Raw genomic sequence first — 20,875 nt, 5'->3', positions numbered from 1 at the left:
TGTTCCGTTACCTAGATGTCTTGGTACCTGTATCATGCACGCGTCGCACGTTCACATTGCCCCGTGACGTTGATTTGACGTAATTGGCACCAGGAAGGAGACGAACGGGACAGAAATGATTGGGATAAGCCGGAATAAGCCGGGATAAGCCGTGCGTGGATTTCATCCGAGGGTCCCGTGAACTTCGACGTCGCCTTTCTTCATTTTTACTCCGGGAGGGAACGAAGCTGCTTTCGTATTTCCATATTTATCTCGATCGATCTGGCTGCCGTTTCAATCGACAAATTTATTTTATTACGTTCTGTATAAAATATTTCTCATTTTTCATTTTTCTTTCATTTTTCAAACGTGCGGTATCTTTTTGAGTTTTTCGATTATTCCTTGTCTTATTCAAAAATCTTACTCGAAAGTGGTTTCTTTGTTACTCAATGGTTCCTCTGAATCAATCCCATTTCATTCTGACGAAGTTCATATTTTGATTTTGCATTGTTATGCTTTGAATCGAAAACATTTTAAAGCAACTTTGGAAATTCTTTGATACTCTTCCATCTTTCAAACGAATATCTCATATCTTCTTGAGAACCTATTACTATTCCTTGTTTTATTGAAAAGCTGTTCCTTTATCATTTAACAATTGTCTCTTCCGACTATGTTCTATTTCATCTTGATCACGCATGGACCTTTCTTTCTCCGTGCGAATCAGCCGAGAAACGAGTGGATTTCGGCGTAATACGAACGTCAAACACTTAAACATCCCTGAGCGATGGATCAAGTCTGTGGGAGCGAACACCTGAGTATGCGGGAGAGAACTTGTAAGCCCCGCGGAATCGGGGATCGTCTGGAATCCTTGGGATTCGACCACTATCATATCGTCGAGGGCGCTTTGACCACGAACGAATTCAATTAAACGAGCCAACATCGCTGTGTACATACTTTCGCGATTCGTACGATCGAAAGAATTTGTTTAATTTCACTGATTCATATAGATTGTTACATATTATGTATTTCTCTCATTTGGAAATGTTTAATAAACTTTACAATCATTTCTATGAAATTTCTAATTGTGATCGTAGAAAATTAATTGTATAATATATTAAAAATTAATTTCGTTTCATTAATCGGAAGCTTTATGTTTTTTCCTTGCTTAAGAATTTTTAACAAATAATAAAAAATCATCCATAGGAAGTTTCAAGTAAAATAAATTGAACTTTAGATCATTGGAGATTGTTAAAAGGAGAAGAATTAATATTTCGAAGGATCCGGAATGAGCCAATTAGTAACCGAACGTACGACGAGCTACGTAGGCCTTTGTCCTCGAAGGGCGCGCGATTTCACGGATGTTGGCCGACGTGTACCCCTTTTTCGCGCATCTGCACCGGGGAACAGCGTAAAATTTAAATAAATGTCCAAGAGCGGGCTGCGCCGGATACGGTAAATTAGGTGACATGCTAATCACGGCTCGGTGCAAGCTCGTTAATATGCGAATAATCGGTTCCTTCAGAACCTGTCTGTTTTCTTTTCTTTCCTTTTTTGTCGACCCTTTTTCTCTCTCAGCCCTCCTTCGCTTAAAACAATGATAAATTCTTTGTCCATTTTTGTCTCATCTAGATGTAATTCTCATTGTTTCTTTTTAATATTATATATTTATCGTTATGAAAACTAAATCATTTAAGTATGTTTAGGATAGATTCTTTTACTATTCTAGATTTCCAGAAAATCATTTATGTCGTGTATCGAAAATATATCATGTTCGAAAAAATCGTTCGCGAGGAGGAATTACTATTTCACGGAGTCCTCGTGAAATCAGCTGGAAATTCTCTGGTTGCTCAATTTTCCGCAACGACACGTCACCGTATCACCTGGTTATCTCAATTTCAGACCATAAAGAGTTGCGCAGTCGATCGAAAGAATTGAACGGAGGGTTAAAAGAATTCGCCTTCGAACCCCTTTTCTGTCCGATCGTAAGTCTAGAACCACGAAGGGTCTGAGGAATCCCTGTGTCGTTCTCCATTCCGCGATTCGTTCCTTCTTTTACGGCAAGTTCATCGAGAAAGAAAATCGATCGGTTTTCAAATTTCCTGTGACCAATCGTCATCATTGTCAAAGAGCGTATATTCTGCAATGATCGATGTTCAACTTTACCTCAAAATAATTCGAGTAGGTATAGATAACTCTATTTTAGTGTAAATAAAATTTAAACGAGATTTTCGTACTTATAATTAATTTCTATAAATTGAATGCATGTGATAGAATTAAAATTTGGAAGAATTCGTTAAATACCAATTTCACGGGCTGGCTGGTAAAATTAGCACATGTTACTCGAACAGGAGGAATAAATTACCACCCTCGAGGCGTCCCGTTTCGTTCACCTGCGACGAGCAATTACACGAGCTTCCCGAGCGTCACGCATAGCAAGCTCGCGCATTCGAATCGGTCTGCGTATTCAAATCCTGCCCCCGTTAAATGCAAAACAAGAAGAAGGGCGTTGAAACGGTGCACGGACGCCGCGGAAAAAACCATAAATCACGATAAATGTGCACGTGCGACCACTCGACGCGCGAAACCCAAGGAAAACTATTAACCCCGTTACACGAGTCCCTATCAAAGCCCCTGTTTAATGGGGGTTGATCGTCGATCGACGTAAATTTTGCATACGATAGAATTTCACTTAGAATAACCCACGACTCTCTGCGATCCTTTTGTTCGATTATCTATTGCACGGAATCGATTTTTATATTAGTCGAGGCACCGAGAACCAAAGCGAATTAAGCTACATTTTATATTTTTGAAATAGATCTTTATCAGTCTCTGTTCTTGTTTATAGTACAAGAAAGAGAACGAAAAAACAAGAGGGAGTAGAATGTAATATACTTTTGTACTTCGACATTCGGAGAATGCAAACTATTCTATTAACCCTTGGCAATAAAAATAAAAGAAACACCCCCTTCGCGGAGGGGCCACATCTGTGCGGCGAGGAGCAGCCGGGGGTCTTTTTATTAATTCACTCCCCCAAGTTGAATGGAAACGAATCAAATGACGAGACAAGCAAGAGAAAAAGAGATAGAAAGGCTGGATGGCCGCTCCCACTATTTATTACCTAATCGTTACCCTGCCACCCATAAATTATGATATCGCGCAGGCAGGTGCTTCTACATGTTACTAATGATCCGCTTCTTCGCTTGTTTTCTGCTCGCAGCGTGTTATTTTCAAACAAAATACGTTTTAAAGGGTTCGATTAGACAATTAATAATGAATAATAATACCCAAGTATTTTATCATACTAAAATATTTCAAAATACTCCAAGGTGAAGTATTAAACCATTTTAAAGATACTCAAAGTATTTTAATAGGACTCGTTCTCTTTCTCTTTGAAGCAAAAATCGTATAACACGAAGACGTTGCTTCTTTGGCAGCCTGCAATTGGGTATCGTCTTAATCGACGCCTACCAGCAACGTGAAAACGAAAGATCCCCGATGACTGGTCCCCTGGTCCACTTGGTCGAACAAGTTCTTACGAGTCCACGCACTCATCGAATCGAGCTGCATTGATCGAAGGCGGCCATCCGTGAAACGCATTTAGCTTGTTGGCACACAGAACTCGACGGGGCAGCGGGCCCTTCGAGCCGATCCACGAGCATGCGAACGCGCCCACGTGCACGCACGGCGCCGACAACGCGCTTCATTTCACGCTAAGACGAATCAAACTGTCTACTAGGATTGAAATTACAAAACAAAAATGAAACGAATTGAAGAATATTAAGAAATGTTTAATAACAGCATTACTTTCCTTCTTAACACTTTGACTGCCACCTTGGTCATATATATATAGAAGATACTTTGAAATAAAAAGTGCCCCATTGAACGATTAAACATTTTTATTAGAACATCAATAAAAGAAAATGAGAAGAAATCTTGCATCTATCGATGCACAGTTTTTGCATCCGTATCTTTGAGGAGTAATCTACGAATATTATTATAAACACACCTTAGAAAATAATCGTAAATGCTGCTTTATAATCATATAATTGAAGTTTGAGGTGTAAACATACCTTACTATTATATATAGAACGAGCAAATACCGTTTACTAATATCTTTTACACGTTTCATTGATATTTTCTGTACGTTTTGCTTACGACGAAACAACGAATGCGAATGGTTTGTTGAAATAAACGAAGACTCGTTATAATATGTCGTTATCAACAGTTACCAAGGCGCCACGGTGGTCATCCATGACCACCAATAAGATAAACGGTCCATCGGGGAAGAATGTTGTCTTACATCGTCAATTTATTATTATTTTTCTATTCTATGTTTTGAATAATAAAAATACTCCCGTGGCGTCCTGAGCGAAACGTGTGATTTCAGCGTGGCAGTCAAAGTGTTATAATCTAGTAATAATTGAATCTTTGGAAGTTTCAGTTTTCCGAGTATACGTATAATTCTGTTACATCATAGGCTTCAGAAAATGTTATAGGTTTGCTATGTACGGTAGCTCATGAAGGAGTTCCAACTCCTGACGACACCTTTAAGGAAGGTACTATGAGTGTTACGCATGACGTTGTCACGTGTTATTAGCACTCTAGAAAGAACTGGATTGTTACGATTATATCGGTAAAATTTGAAAGCAATCTGAACATTCGTAAAACACATAACAACATAAGATAAAAGTTTTTCATGGTAAGTATTGAAATATCTTTATGAGTGAAAGTATATTTGGAATACCTTTGTTTGGAAGAATGAAGAAGAAGAAGAAGAAGATGTGAAATCAACGTAGAATGAAAGAGAGGTATACGATTTCCTTTGAATGAATTTCGCGATCACGAAACGACTGTTTGCGACGTGTTAACTTCTGAACGAACGTTACGCGTGCACGTCCTGTCTTTTACGAGGACCCACCGCGTGGAATAAGAGAGCTCGTCCAGCGTGTTTGAAACTCATTCGAGTCGAACATCGACAAGCATGCGGGCATATGTGCTCATTGTAACGCGATAGACGCAGTCAAACGAGCATTCCCCGTCGTGTTAAGCAGTTCTGGCGATATGGCCATCGTTTCTCTGCAATTCACTACAAGCACGAGCATCTCTAAATATAGGAAACAATGAAAGATAAACGATTCTTGCTTATAAATCGTGTACAGTGGCTCGAGAAGGTATTTGAATGCTTATTATAAAACACTTTTGAGAAATACAGCACAGTATCGCTGCTGCAAAATCTGTCGTCAGATCCTACATCGAACACGAGAAAACACACAAAAACGATAAAACAAATATCAAGGCGCCTCGTCCGAAGGATTACAATGACCTGTAAGGAAAATCAAACCATAGGCGTAAATTAAACCTGTAAGAGAAGAGCATAAAAAATAATCGCTTACGTAATCCCATAGCAGGAGAAAAGAAAGAGTAGTTCCAAAGATTGAACCCTCCCGTCCAAGGTACACAGGCACGATCCAGTAATATCCAACCTGCGCCGTATCATTAGAAGATTACAAATCCTCGAGGATCCATCCTCCATCAGGTTATTCCATCTCTTCCACGCGGCATTGGATTCCGCTTCAACGATCACCGCGACTCTCCGACGGGTTTCAACGACGACGAAGAAGCTCGTGAACGAAGAAAGAAATAAATGGAGCCAGGCAGATGCGTTTCTGTCAAAACACGCGCGACGTACGAGCGTGGAAACGAAACAAGAACGAAGCACGAAGAGACTAGAGACAGTGTCAGGTTGATCGTGCCTTTAGCCTTGTTCTCGAGAGGACATGTTCCCAATCTGCTCGTATTTAGGGAAGACGTATGTCTACATTCCCCGCATCGTGCACGAAATTAGATTCTCGAATTGACTGTAAACAAAGCTACTGAGAATGAAACGGATTGGTTCGAGTACTAGCGAGTACATAATTAGCACCTGTTTTCACTATTCAAACGATTAACCATGCTCAATCTGAGATCTGTACGATTCATGTATCATCGTCAATTTTTATAGAAAATAATGTTTTCATAGAGTTATGAAATATGAATTGTTTCCTTAATAGAAATGCCAATGTGCTTCGTTACCATTCTTACGATTTGTCTAAAGAAGCGTTATCGAAGAGCTCGCGCCTAACTTCCTGTGGTCAGTTGATAAAACGGTATCGTACCTCGTTACAGTTTTCCCAAATCACAGCCGTCGTGTTGTTTATTAAGCTGCCGAAAGGGAACCACAGGAACCACGTGTTTCCGATAAAATTCTCTCTTTTATTCTATATTAGAGTATTTCACCAGACACGCTTGCTCGACGATATTCAAATTAAAAATAAAATAAACCTTAAACGTTTAAATCTTTTAAATTAAAGATAAAACACCTTTTACGGTAAAACAAACTTTCAAACTTCCAATTAACAAGCATCCAACAAAAAATAAAATGAACTTACCGGTTTACAATATTTTTAAAATTGTAAGCACACCGTTCAGAAATATGTCCGATAAAATATTTACAAGTCGATACTACTAGAAATCCATTTTCACGTAAATACACTTCAATTTTAAAAGCATATTTAGGAAAGGAAAGCAACGGGGCCTGTAGGAATTCGACTAGGGTGCGACAGAGTAGAATGCAAGAGGGTGGTTGGGCTCGTGTATCGTTTTGTATTTGCTGAAAACAGTCGTATTGTCCACGGGAGGTGCGAGGGGTGAGAAAAATCGGAGACCCGGCGGGAAAGGCCTGTAGGCACTCGTCGCATCTGCCTTCGATTTATTTCCAATCGTAATTGATGACTCTTGCCCCCGGCACCTTTTTTCGCTGGACCGATATTTCGAGTGGCCAGATTGAAATGCACCCGGGAAACCGTGTCAAGATTTTGCATAATGGAGGCAGAAGTCACGCTTATGCCAATAAATTATCCCGCTCCATTATACGTGTATCCTCCACTACTTTCTACTCTTCGATGATCTATTTTGGAGGACCATTTTCGAGTAAATAGACCTTCGTTTCAGTAGAACTTCAAAACGAACTCGATGGTGTTCGTCGTTATTAACTTCATTCGTAAGTTAATCCATTGATTCTTTCAAGAACAATGTTCTTCAAGCTACAATAATTTTTTATTTTTCAGTCATATCTGTTTGAAATATTATTTCATGAAGTTCGTAGAAGTTGAAATGTTTCTAACGTGTAAAGTAAATTTTCTTTTTTAAGCCTCGCTTTTATCGTTGCCAATTTGCTTCGTTTGGAGCAAAGTATGGTAACCAGAACAAAAATATCTCGAGGAAGAGTTTCTTGAGATCGAGCGCTAATTTTCCGTTGGTTTCGCGACGTCGAAGAACCGTTCGTGGGAAATGACAACGGTTCTTGTTCCCCCGTATCGGTTCTTCACGAGTAAGGCTTCTTATAAGAATTCCGACGGTCGCATCATCGTCTTACATCGAGCCAATACTTGTTTGATCGTTGTTTCTTTCACCTGCTTCTTTTCGAAATTTCAATAACGTTCTCCTTGCTCACAGGAAACTTTCGGAAAATCTTTTTAATATTGTTCTTGCTCGAGAAAAATTTTGGACACTGTTACATATTTCGTTAACGCGAAAATCATCAACATCGATTATGGATAAGATGGTTTGTGTTAACATTAACTTTGTCAAAAGCACCTGTACGTGCTTCGTAATTGAGAGAACAAAAAATTAAACTTTAACAGGTTTGATAGTTCTAGTACCGAGAAAGATATCTTACTCTCTGAAGTTTATCCTGCCTCGATTCAAAATAATGTTGTAACCAATTTAGAATGAAGGAATTCGATGTTATGCGATGAGGCGTTTAACTCGAAACAATAAAAGCAGATTTACCGGGGAGATTTCGGGGCGATTTCCATTTGATAGGATCAACGGTGCGATACTCCTGTATTTCTACGCTTGAACGCCCACGGCATTATTCCAGAAAATAGCCCCCCTAATGCAGCACCCCTTTGCTTCGTAAATACATGAGCGTTTATTATTGTGTAGATGCACACGTATACTTACAAACATATTGGAAGAAGGTATTAGTCCTTCGAGCGGCTGAAATCGGCCGTGATTCCTTCGATCGGTCAATCGTCTCTCTTTTATTGCCTTTTGAACCATTCTTGATATATTTACTTATGCTTGCTAGACTGTGCATGTTTATACATTTTTCTGGAAGGACGGGGGGCGGGGGAAGGAAGAGGAGGAATTTCAATCGATAAAAATGTACCGATTTCTGCAGAATTTCTTCGATACATTATTATGTACGATTTGTTCATTTTGTAATTTCTTTTCCGAATTCCAATACTCCATTCAAGAAAACGCTTTAGGAAGTCGTTCATACATATTCTTCTAGTTCTCATTTCATTCTTCTCTGATCAAGCTCGAACGACAATACGGGAATAGGTTCACGGTCGTCTCGAATGGAAAGTGTTTCGTCATGTTTTCACGGAACATTAATCAACGAAGCTATTTCGAACATTGAGGATAGTTAGCGAACGAACGGCCAGCAACACGTGCATCGCTTAGCATTTTCTTACCAATCGATCGGAGAAACTTGCTCGTACAGAACGAATTTCTTTTCCTATCGACGGTTGAAAAACGAAGAATTCGAAAAATGAAATTCGGGGAAAGGAATAAAGACAATGAAGATAAAATATTGCAAGAAAAAGTAATGGAATATGGAATGTTGCAGAAAATAGCGAATAAAGGTGTGATAAATATTCGAGAGATATGGATAAAGGATACAGCCAGGTATAAAAGTGAAGGATCTTTCCAAGGAAATAAATAAGTAAAGCAAAAATGAACTATTCTAAGAAAATCAATCGATAGGAGATGAAATAAATAGTCGAGGAGAAGAAATAGAGGTACAATTAATATTGGACGAAAATTACGTTTAATCGATAAACAGCTTTATACAATCGGTGCGTGAAAGATCGGAGCGCGATTTCCACACGGTCGCTCGTCACTTCTGGGTTTTCCCCAGCGTGATTCACGATGCCGCGTCGCGTCGTGGTGAACACGACCCAGAAGGGAGCATGAAGCCGCCGCTATAAATTAACCTAACTCTTTACAAATATGTACAATGCAACGGAAAGATCGTGACGGTTCGCGTGTATATTCGACGCATACGAAACGAAATGTCGGTCGACGACTCGTCAAATGTTCACTTCCAAGAGAATTCTCTTGTGAATCACACTCCTCCTTGCTGGACATGACGCACTGCTTGATCATCTCTTTTCCTCCTGAATTCCAGCACGTGACATTTACTTTTGCCTTCATCGCCCTTCCACCAATAAAACATTCGTTACTCGTTAGGAAGACTCGAGATTAAAATCGTAAACTTTTGTTAATTTCTGATAAAAATTGAAAATATTTTGCTGTAATTCGAATACTGACGTGGAAGAGTGACGTGTTCGCTGTTTGCATTTGCATAATAAAAACGCTGGTGACATCGAAATAGGAATACTATTAATATCTCGTACGTTTTGCGATGTTGAGAAAACACGAACGATTCGGCTATTGCAATCGTATTTGGATATCTTCAACAGCATTTCTTCAACGCGTTTGAAATAGAAATTAAAAAAATTAAAATATTTCTACTGTGTAAAGCTGAAAAGAAGGTGAGTGGAACGGCTTGGATCAGACACATCTCAATCTTATACGCATTTTCTACTGTAGTACAAATATTCTTGACCGAAATGGACACATCTTTTAATTATACTGTCTGATGAATGATGTCGACAAAATATTCCTCTTGCCCCTATACCCACCTGTTATAGTCTTCTTTCCAGCTCTGGGTAATATACATCTTTTAAATCGGAAATAAAACAGAAGATATAAAAAAAAGTAAGTTCATTTTTTGATTGTTGATTTTCTGATTTAAAATGAAATTACGAAGCAAAAGAAAATGTAAGTAAATATAAAAGTTGGAGAAATGCTGATTCTGTAATTGAATAAATATCCGCATCGGTCGTGTGTTCTACATTGATATGTTAATCGGGGCGAAGACTCTAGGTTTCGCATGCGACGCTATTTATTCTATTTTTCCCGCTGGAAAAATATTGTATCGTCGGTAAGGACAGAAGATAAAAGGTACGCGTAAAGTTCGTTGCATGGCCTGGCGATGGAACAGAAACAATCGTAAAGTTTCTCTCCTCTCTATGTAATTTTCCTCTTTCTTCTTTTTTAAAAGCTTCATCTTAATTCGTGAATTAATTTTAATCCCTGCATCTAAACGATATATCTTCGTCAACAAGGAAAGAAAGGAAGAAAATACATATTATCGTATGTACATAAGATCGAATAAAAATCTCTCAATTTTGCAATAATAATTACATAACTCTCTTCTTCCATTGCAATAAAATAATATCGAACGTAACGACATTAGTGATCATTGTCAATGTTTAATAAAATAAACGACGTAGAGAAAAAATGTTAAAACGTACACGTTGCTTAAGTGTTATACGACGATAATAATAGTTCTTATTATCGTTAATTGTATATAGAAATTCGATCTTGTTACGTTCGGACTGTAATACTTGCTATGGCATGTTGAACATCCGAAGATAGATGAGTATAACAAGGATCGATTTTCATTCGTGATTCGAATCAATATACGATTCTCGTCGTTAGTATTCTGTAATTAATATAACTGACTATAATAATTTTAAATAAAATTCGACTGTAGAACGAGTCTGAGATTTTACCGATCCCTTAGAGATCCTCTAGAAACACCAACTTAATGTGCGTGTTTCTCGAGAATCTCTTCTTGAACGAAATTAACAAGATAGATAAATGCGTGTCACTTAATCTGATCGTTAGGTCGTGTTTGACGATCGATAGTGATTGATGTCTGTCGCTTAAAAAAGTTGTCGGAAATGATACATCATCAACGGCGGGAAAAATCTGCTGCCGAGAATTATCAAGAGTTTCGAGAAACGCAAGAAGTTTTCTACGAAAAGTCAAAAGTATCGTCACGCATTATTTTCAAAGGAATGTTCGACTGAAAGTAAAAATTCCATTGTTCCGAAAAATTACTCGAATCCAATAGCCTCAAAAATATTCGGTGCAGGTCGAAAACGGTAAATCACAACAAACAAATCTCTACCAACATCTCGCGATTCTCAATCTCGTGCAGTTACACTCCAAAAAACGTGAATACTTTACGAACGCGTACCAAACCGTTAGCCAGATTCCTCCCAAGGGATCTCTCGTCTCTCGTTCCTCCCGTCATTCTTCGATTAACTCCAGGACGATCCGGAAGTAATCCGAGATCGAAGAGGAGTCAAGTAGTTTCGTTGGTTACTTTCTCGGAGCCTCAGTAGGCCCTCAATCTGACTTCCATCTCGGGATCTTGTCGGTGGGTGAGATGAGGCTCGATGGTTCCGCTGGTTCCAGAGCCACTTCCGGCCACGTGATGGCTGTGATGACCGTGGTGATGGTGGTGGTGATGGTGATGATGATTCAAGTGAGGTGGTTGAGTAGCTCCGCTTCTGTACGCTCTTTGTTTCTCGTCGAAATCGCGTACTCGTTGGTTATAACGTTCTAATTGGTCGCGAAGAAGAGCGTCTTCTTCAGCGGCGCGTTTCTCGTCGTATTCCAGACATCCAACACCGTCCAACCTCTCTAGGTCTATCCATCCACGCCACATCACGCACACACCGTTCATTATTAAGCGAGACCTGAGATGTACCTGTAAGCAGATATTTTTTCGTGTTATATACGCAAAGATTACTCCAAAACGATTAACCATCGACTTGAAGGACTACGAGAGCATCTTAAAAATATCAGACGACAAAGGAATATACAATTTTCCGGAAATTCTAACTGCGTATGATAAGAAGAACAAAAATTATATTGAATTTTTAATAAATTTAGAAACTGAAGGATGATAAATTTCAATTAAAAAAAGGTAGAATTTCTTAACAATTTTAATGGCACTAAACAAGAAGAGACGCTAAAGAAATATACATATAATTTTCAAGAAATTTCGAACATTTGAACAATATATATTACATGCCAAACTGTTACATATATTTCTCCTATCTTTATATTTTCAAGTATTTATGTCATGGTATAATACCACATTTCCCAGCGATGATTCATGCTATTTCCCGGAAATCAGGCGTTCTTCCCGCAAGACCTTCGATTGTATTCGACCAGACGTCTACGTCTTAAACCCAAAAAGAATGGTCGTAATTAAAATACCAAGATTGTCGGTGTAATCTCTGGTGGAGCAAGAAACTCGTATCTACAACACGCTTGAAACTGTTTCGTTCGACCGTTAAGACGTAATCTTTGCTCCTTTTCCGTCCCTCGAGAAGCTTATACCTTCGATGCACCGTGGAAGGGGTCCATTAAGTCCAGCGATCCGCCTTCGACTTTCAATCATGTTTTTCTCCCTCTCCCGCTCTGTGCCGTGAACGTTTCTTATTTCCAGAGAACGATTACGCAGATTGGAAGGTACAAGCTCCGAGGAGAGATGAAATTGCGAGGTCGACGATGACTAGCGGAGCCGTGACGAGGACAACGAGAAAATCGGCCCTTTCGATTCATCTAAAGTATTGGGTTGCTTGAAAATTTTACAGTGATCCTAACACTCGATATTAACCTGGACGTGGATCTCTCGAAACCCGATTTAATATAATATGATATATATATTATGCGTCACCTTTTGTAACGCAATACGGAAAAATTCAATCTCTGTAGCTATAAAGTAAATCTTTTTTTTAAAGTGAAACTTATTTCCTTAACATTATTTTACAAATTACCATTATTTTTGTTTATACTAGCTAGCAATAGAAAAAGTTAGTTCCTATGTTCGATCTAAACCTCGAATAAAAGGAAAATATGCTCGGATTAAAAAGATTAATTATTTAGAAGTTACAGAAATAAAGTTGAAAACGTGAAAATATGATAGGGACAGCGACTGCTTTTCGGTTTTACGGTTTAGACACGACGTTGACCTACGAGCGATTTGCGCAAAGTAACAGGGACGGAAAGGAAGAGAAGGGTCGAACCGTCGGCCCTCGAAAAAGTCGAAACGGCCAATTATCTCTGCCTTGCTCAAGAGGGTTATTTTATTTCCTGGCAAATGGTTCTGTTTCCGGTCGTATTGTAAAATTTAGAAACTGTTACGGAATCCAACTTCTAACCGTGAAAAACCAGGCGAAGCTTCTTCTATTCTCTCGAACACGCTGCTCGAAATAATTAGAGACTCGCGTTTTCCATGTCATTTTGATTGTCATACTCTTCTCATAATTGCTACAGTCCAGAAATATTATCAATTTTGTCGAAGTCGAAGAATAACAACTACAGGTTGTACATTATTTAACGATGAGTGAAAGAAATGGAAAAGGTATTTGACAAACGGTGCAGAAAAGTTGGTAAGACGAAGAGACAGGAAGGCGTCGAACGAGAAATCATGGTTATTCGTTTCGCCTCCAGTTTCTTCTTTCATTGAAACATACAGCTGGTTGTCGACGCGACGTAACAATGTAACCGCGCGGCATGATGCTCTTTATACAATCATAATCGAACCACGGGAGCCATCAGCGGGCGGTGTGAACCTCGATAGACCCGATAATCGAATCGTTTGCCGCCTTTTCTGAAGGACCACTGAATTACTCTGTAATTTGCGCAAGATAGCAAAAGAAAAAAAAAAAACCTTCGTCACAGGGAAACTTCCAGATTGCCTTTGGCAAGAGGAAAATTGAAACATCAGGAAATTATGGAAATTCTGATTACGTATAACAAAGTTAGAAGAGATAAAACGAGGAATCTGAATAGTGGAAGTTGCGAAAGAGGAAAAATAAAATTAAAATTATTAAAGATACGAAACACGAAGAATACGATAAAGGATAGGAAAGAAAGGTTCTAAAAAGAAGAAACAAACGATGAACCTTGACACAACGAAACTAAAATCTAAACCAAAGGAAATACGTCGAGGAAAGAACTTCGGGAAACTCGTTCGTCAAAAGCTTCCAAAACTGATCGTGTGACGTCAAATATCATGCACAATCAGTAAGTATTACTCTATACAGAGGTGGTATGACTCTGCGTACAAATCGTTGTCTGACACGTAACGGGTAAGTACAAGATTCGAAGGACATATGCGATTCACGTATCTCTCTCGTTTCATTATAAATTTCTATTTAGCCAACTCTCCCACCAACGTGTGTGATCATATCACGACATCACGTTTTTTGTTCAGTCTGTAAACTGTAAACTATACTCAACAGTTGTCCAATGCGTTTATTCGATCGAATAAAAGTCAAGAAAGGAACCAAGACAAATGAGTAAAAATAGACTCTACCTAACTAAATTGTATTATTTCATATAAAATGTTTTTCTCAATTAATTAATATTATTCGTTTGTAAATTATTATGCACGAGTCTCAATAAATATACTTATTGCGTTATAGTCCCAATAAACGCAAGATTATTGTACAGCGAAAGTCTCGAATTTTGCCCACAAAAGGGATGAAACGAAATAAAAAACACGTGTAAAGGGAAGGGAAAGAAAGAAGAAGTCAAACCGACGAAACAATTTAAAGAACAACCGTCTTTAATCGTCGCTATAAGTAAGTTTCTCACGCGAACCGGAATCGTAGAAAGAAAAAAACATGAAAAAATCCATTCCACACCTTTCTCTTTCTGCCCGCCAGGGGCGTGACCCATTATCGCCAGGATAATAGGCTGCGATATTTAAACTGTAACGCGTGTCTCGTTCACGACTTTCGGCGAGCAACCCTTTCGTTGACTTATTTACATATTATACGATGGATGACAAGAGAGAAAGACAGATAGAGAAAGGAAAAAGGAAGAACGAGGTTGAAATGAAAAAAGCAAGATGCAAAATCGACCCGACGCGCAACGAAAGGGGTGAAAAATCGGGAAAGGGTGGATAGCTGGCATAGCTAAATATCCCGAGACAAACGACCGGCTATTTCGATGGCTCTTTTGTTTTTCGGTAGGCGTAGCCGTTTTGCCTTTTTGCGCGCGGTCCACGTCCGGCAGTACAATGGGCAGAACGAGAGACATTCGTCAACGCGATCCTGCCGGAAAGGAGAACACTGTGATGGGGCATACGGTCAGTGTGTCGGGGCCTTCTGTCTTTCCTCGAAATGTATAGTTGCTACGGTCGTCTTTCTTTCCTGGTTCTTTGTTTTGTTTTCATTTAACTTACTTTTACGAGGAAAGAGAAATCGGAGATTTGTGCAAAAAGGAGCCATAAAGTAACCTTGGGGACTAAGTAAACTGGTTTGGCAGTTTTCTAGTACAGAAACTAGAAGCAAGGAAATTTGAAGATCATTTAGAACTATAGGGCAAGCTTCTATGGTTTGAGTTTGTCGAAGTAAAGCGCGTCGTTTGATCGAGTTTTGGCTCACATTATGTTTTACGATTGGAGAAAAAGATAGAAGATACCGTTCGAGGAACTGTAATAGTTCTCCGAATTTATATTTACACCAGTGAAGGGACTAGCGAGTATCCTGGCAGAGATGTAAATCATCTTAAGCTAGGACAATGCATTTCGATTTTGGCTGAGAAATTTATGCCCTAAATCCTAATCCTAATTCTAATCACGTAACTGCCAACTCAGCTATCCATTCACTCACCTATTTCTAACATTAAATTAAATAACATTAAATTAAACTCGATAACAGGAATTAACTCTTCGTGTGTTCAAGATTATTTACTTTCTGCTTTTAGAATAGAATTAAGTTATTCCTCGTTCATTTTTATTTCAACTATTTTTGATAGATTGTAATTCCTTGTTGCTCGTAATTTATACAAATTTGTTGGATTTTGCGTTAATAAAATTACGTGTTCGAATCATTTTTAACGGAATGTTATATTTAAATAATAATAGAGCCAAGCGTTGATCTGTTCCAATGAGCAAAGCGTGAATAAACGAGATTCTACTGTATATGAAACACAAAATTCCAAAGATAAAGATTAACGACTAAAATCAGATTGATCGAGCAAGGAAGAGCACGTAAAACGAGTGTGAACTGTCGAGGAAAATTCGATAAGATCGACGAGAAACGACGAGTTCCTAGCGAACCCTTTTATTCATTTTGCCGGTCTTTATCGAGCTTTATCGAGCTTTATCTAGCTCGCGAATCTCTCCCTTAATTATTTCCTCTCTACGGGGAACGGGAAAGAGACAATGGTGGACACGTGCAGCCCGTGCGTCGCTCTTTATTACGCCTCTTTCTCTCCTCCGCTCATTGTCGATTAAAACAAAACGCTGGCCGCGGGCAGCCGTATAAACAACCAGGCAATTCCTCGTGTCTCTCTCTCCTTTCTTTTTATTTCGAGTAGGAAAATAATGAATCGTTAGCGCGACTCTATGGTTCGTTGCCTGATAGCGGAGCGTAAACAGGATCTAGAGACGATGATGGCTCTGTGAGATGTGGATGCTGGTGTGATTCACTCGTGATACGAAAAGTATAGGATTGCGAGATTGTTCGCGATGGTTAAAACATCGAAAAATGTTGTAAGATGATAAGGACTTGAAACGGGATATTTGAGATTTAGTGAAATTCTGGCGGAACTTTAATCGTGACTAAGTATCGACACTTTTGGTATCAATAAGGAACCAAAGTTCCCTAATTTTGGCACCAATTAAAGCAGCCACCATTTTTCGATAGAATAATTATTTAAGTTAGTAAACTTTATTAAATGGTCGAACTGCGCGTGATATCAACATACACCAGACACTAACATTTGGTCGCAACACGTTGATAACGTTGGTGTAAAGATGTTAATATCGCAATTTTTTGAAATAATGATGCATTGATATTGAATTACTCTCGAATCAACAATCGTATAAATGTCGAATCATCGTTGATTGAGTAGTAAATCAATATATAGAATTCATATGAAATCAATAACAACCCGATATTAAATTGTTTCAAAGTTTCTAGGAAATTAGCCATAGATCAACACATATTCAGTATTGAAAAAAGTTGAAAACGTTAAGGTCCGACAGGAGCGAAACATTGTTGCTTTCGATTTTTCCAAAGTCGAAAGTGGCGAAGAATTCTATCGGAGGACTCGGCATTCACCCTTCGGAAGAGGCCAAGAGAGACGGTGGAAGATTTATGACCCATTATATACCGGGTGACCTGTAAAGCGTTCAGGCATCTGGTACGGATTCTCGGGTTGTTTGACGGACTTGAAAAAGCGCTAATTGCCTTCGGTAGCTGTTAATGGGACCGCTGAATCTCTTGATTTCCAAAACTCACGCGGTATCGTCAATCTTAAAGCGCCTTTTTCAATGCTCTTTAAACTTCAACTTGTGATGTATCTTTTAATAACATTCATTCGTTTTATTCAACAAGATATTAGGTGGTTAAATAAGATTGTAAAAAAGAAAAGAAAGAAATGAAACGAAAACTGACAGAGGAAGAAGAGATTTGTAATATTTGCACGCGTGCTTTTTAGAAAATGGCGAATTCGCGACGCACCTATCGATCGCGATGGCGACGCCTCGACGCCCCTCTTTCGGCGCCGGCGTACAAGGATACGAATCCTTTTCAGTAGCTTGAAAAAGCCACGCGATAATGCTCATCAGAATACAAACGCGAAGATTATATAAACTCTATTATATAAAAAAGTATGAAAATTTACCTTTCTATAGTCGATCCTTCGAACACCAAATGTTCGTTAGACAAGAAGTCGAGAAACGACTCCTCTTCTATGGGGTTTTAGAATTTTCCTCGGATCATATTTGTTAGTTCAATCTTTAGAGCAGCCATAAATTTACTCGCCGCACTGTTACGTTGTAAATCTTGTTCATCGTCCGCAGGGATGCCGAGTTGAGAATTTCGGGACCGGATGTCTGCCATTCTACCAAGAATGGTGACACTATTGTTCAGGAGGTAAAGACGGATACTAAATTTCTCGTAATGGCGACACTACATCCCGGGACATATGACGCCAAGGACACGAAAAACTAGACGTTCTGTTCGAGCTCGTTTAATGACCTCCCTCACATTTGTCAGCTCGGAACGGGCCAATTAAGGTGACAATCGCTGTTACGAGTGTAAAGATACGCTACCATAAACGTAGATAGGTATCTGCTAATCGTTACAAATCACTGGAATTGCTCAATTATAGTTCACGATATTTCTATATCGATTTATATACGATATTAGTGGTATATAATTTGATGTAAACAAGATTGAACTTACGAATGTTTAAAATTCTATATTTCAAGTACTACGTTAGTTTAAGAATTTAAAACAACAAAGAATTGGAAATCAAAAGAATTTAAGTAGAAATTAAAAGTCAATCCTGCGTAAGCTAATAGAGTAGCTAATTGAGCTTAAAAGAGTCTGGAACACACTTGTCGATGTCCGTTTACCGCGCTGTTACAATCATTCGTTACGTCAAGTGTTTGAAATACTTTTCGATAAAAATGAAAATTCAGAGGAAAAGAATTGAAAAGAAAGAAAAAGATAAAGTTCCGCGTAAATCGGTTAAAAATGCAGAGATTTATAAGCGATTTGCGGCAAAGTATCGAAGAAATATTCACAAACCTTGCCGCGTTCTTTTTCAAAATCGCAGTCGTTGATATCACCACCGTAATTTCCAGATGCGTTTCCAAAAACGAGTTGGAGGTTTGTTCCAGTTGCGGCGAACGCGATTTCAGTGTAACCTTCCCGACAGCCATTTTGGAAGCGTACCTGACGTTCTTCAACAGGTCTGTCACGGTACCCAGTGTATCTGACCTGGGCAAGCAAAAATTCCGGAAATTTGTTTGATTATCTTTCATTCGGAATTTCTATGATTACGCCACAGATTAAAATAATTTCATTGCCATATATAATCCGAAATTTTCTAAGATTTGTAAGTAGTGGATATGATTCAGTGGTAATTCTCAGAGATTTAAGTAGCCGTCGGAAGCGGATGAAATCAGCGACGTGAATTAATTCGCTAGGAAACGGGAAACGAGAAACGTATAAAATTCAAGGAAACGATATTCTTTTTGAATGAGTCATTTGAATAAACCCAGTTTACTATTGATTAATGGTGCAGGTTCAAGGATAATTTCAATTTGGAAGATTTAACTATTTAAATTATCTAGGTGATTCACGTATAAATATAAATTTGAAGAACTTGATATGAATCACTAGAGAACCGAATTTGAATATCGAGTAAGCTAATGGAACTACGTAGCAGGCAAAAGTAAACGAAATATCAAGAGAAACTTCAACAATCGATCATTACAACGATCAATCGATCATGACCATGTTAAGCTTTTAAACGTGATTTATAGTATTCATAGTATTAATAGTCTTAAGTTACATGATTTTTTCATTTACTTCCAGATAAATAAACGTTCTAATTACCAAAGTTCATTAGCGTTTTTGCTCCGTACCTTGGACCTGCTATCCATGAATTCAGTTTTTTATCAGAACCAATTTCTAATTTCGGTTTTCTATCTACCAATTGTCTGTTAATGATATTATCTAAAGCAATAAATAAATAATTCTCGACTGACCTCGCTTTCGCGACTCAATCTCCTGAACAGTTCCTCCGTTTCGAATTTGGCCTTCTGATTCGGCACAACTTTGGGCATCTTGAAGAGGAACCTGGGTCGTTGTTGTTCAAACAAACCCATGCCATCGAAGGGAAGCACGCTGACACCCAGTCCTCCAGCTCCACCCGTGTGTTCGCTCATAGTGTGCATCATTTTGCACAGTTATTTCGAATCGGTCAATCGGATCAATTTACAAAGATCGATCGATCCAATCGAGCAATTTCATTTACACTTTGATAAAAACAGTTTGTTGTATCTGTTCGCGATGTATATACTTGTAATGTCCTTTCACAATACACCAGACGATTGAGAGAAATTTGCACGGAGTACCGAAATCCGCGCGTTCGACTGCGCCGTGTGGCGTCTCAGTGGAGACTAAGGACAATCTGGTGGCAAAAGCTTCGGGTTTCCTAGTCCTGAAACAAGCCACGCCTCCGACCTACCTCCGTTTCCCCCATCACGTCCCCTTTCGAATCGCTAAAGAGTGGGTTTACGAGGAAGGGGAAAACCCACCCTAACGCGTCTATCGCAGGATTCATCCTGCACGCCGGGCACGAGGGTTACGGGGTGACTCTGAAATTGCGTTACGGGATTCTGTAGTCGTTCGTATGTTACGCTGCCTGATACAACAATCTTATAGAATAATTTACCATTTATCTAATTACGTATTAGTTATCTAGTATAAATTCTAAGTTTCTAGGATCGAGTTCCATTGGACGAAACAACCGTTTTTTAAATGTACTTTGTAGGGTGGAAGATTGAAATTACGAAAGACATACTTTAAAAATTTTTATTTATCATCGAAACGAGGCGTTAAATTATTGAATTATTAAGTGTAACACGCTTTTACTTCAGAGGTACAATAGAATTTTAACGATATGGTGCGTATAGTCCCGATCATAGTCGCATATCGTCATTTGCTGAGACGTAAGCATCGTTCAAAGATGGAAATAGATTAAGAATATTCAATTAATTCAACTAAATTATTTTCCTCGTTTTTATCCTATTACAGTTGTAATCCAATAATCCAGCATATTTAATCATTTAGCACTGCCAGAATCATCAATATTCTTAATATTAGCTAAAGATCCGATCAATTCAAGAGATATGGAAACTCTAATCTCATTCCACATGTCCATCCTTCGCTTTCCAAACGTCTCATCTGTCCCGTGTGAATGAGAAAACAATTACAAAGAAAGAAAGAAAAAAGGAAACTACATAAATTTTCCAGGTCAGCTGGTAGCATGCTGAAAGCGATCGCTACTGGTTGACGAGTTAAAGGCAAGGATAAGAAAGGATGGGCGAGGCAAAGATCGTAGTAAGAGGATAATATAATATACTGTAGCAGGATCAGTTCGT

At 38.7% G+C, this 20,875-nt stretch overlaps 1 protein-coding gene across 1 annotated transcript; it reads right to left on the bottom strand.

Moving 5' to 3' along the window:
* Nucleotides 1-8,834: 8,834 nt before the first annotated feature.
* On the bottom strand, nucleotides 8,835-19,755 carry LOC139996004 (protein big brother). The gene is made up of 3 exons (XM_072019970.1): nucleotides 19,478-19,755; nucleotides 18,513-18,704; nucleotides 8,835-11,656 (listed from the first exon to the last, which is right to left on the bottom strand). Exons 1-3 carry the CDS (start codon nucleotides 19,667-19,669, stop codon nucleotides 11,282-11,284), a joined length of 759 nt encoding a protein of 252 aa, XP_071876071.1. The 5' UTR covers nucleotides 19,670-19,755; the 3' UTR covers nucleotides 8,835-11,281.
* Between the last annotated feature and the right edge of the window lie 1,120 nt (nucleotides 19,756-20,875).

The sequence above is a fragment of the Bombus fervidus genome, chromosome 17 (genome assembly GCF_041682495.2).
Source record: "Bombus fervidus isolate BK054 chromosome 17, iyBomFerv1, whole genome shotgun sequence".
NCBI classification, from domain to species: domain Eukaryota; kingdom Metazoa; phylum Arthropoda; class Insecta; order Hymenoptera; family Apidae; genus Bombus; species Bombus fervidus.
Note: the sequence above shows the minus strand (reverse complement) of the source record. Positions and strands in the feature narration are given on the sequence as shown.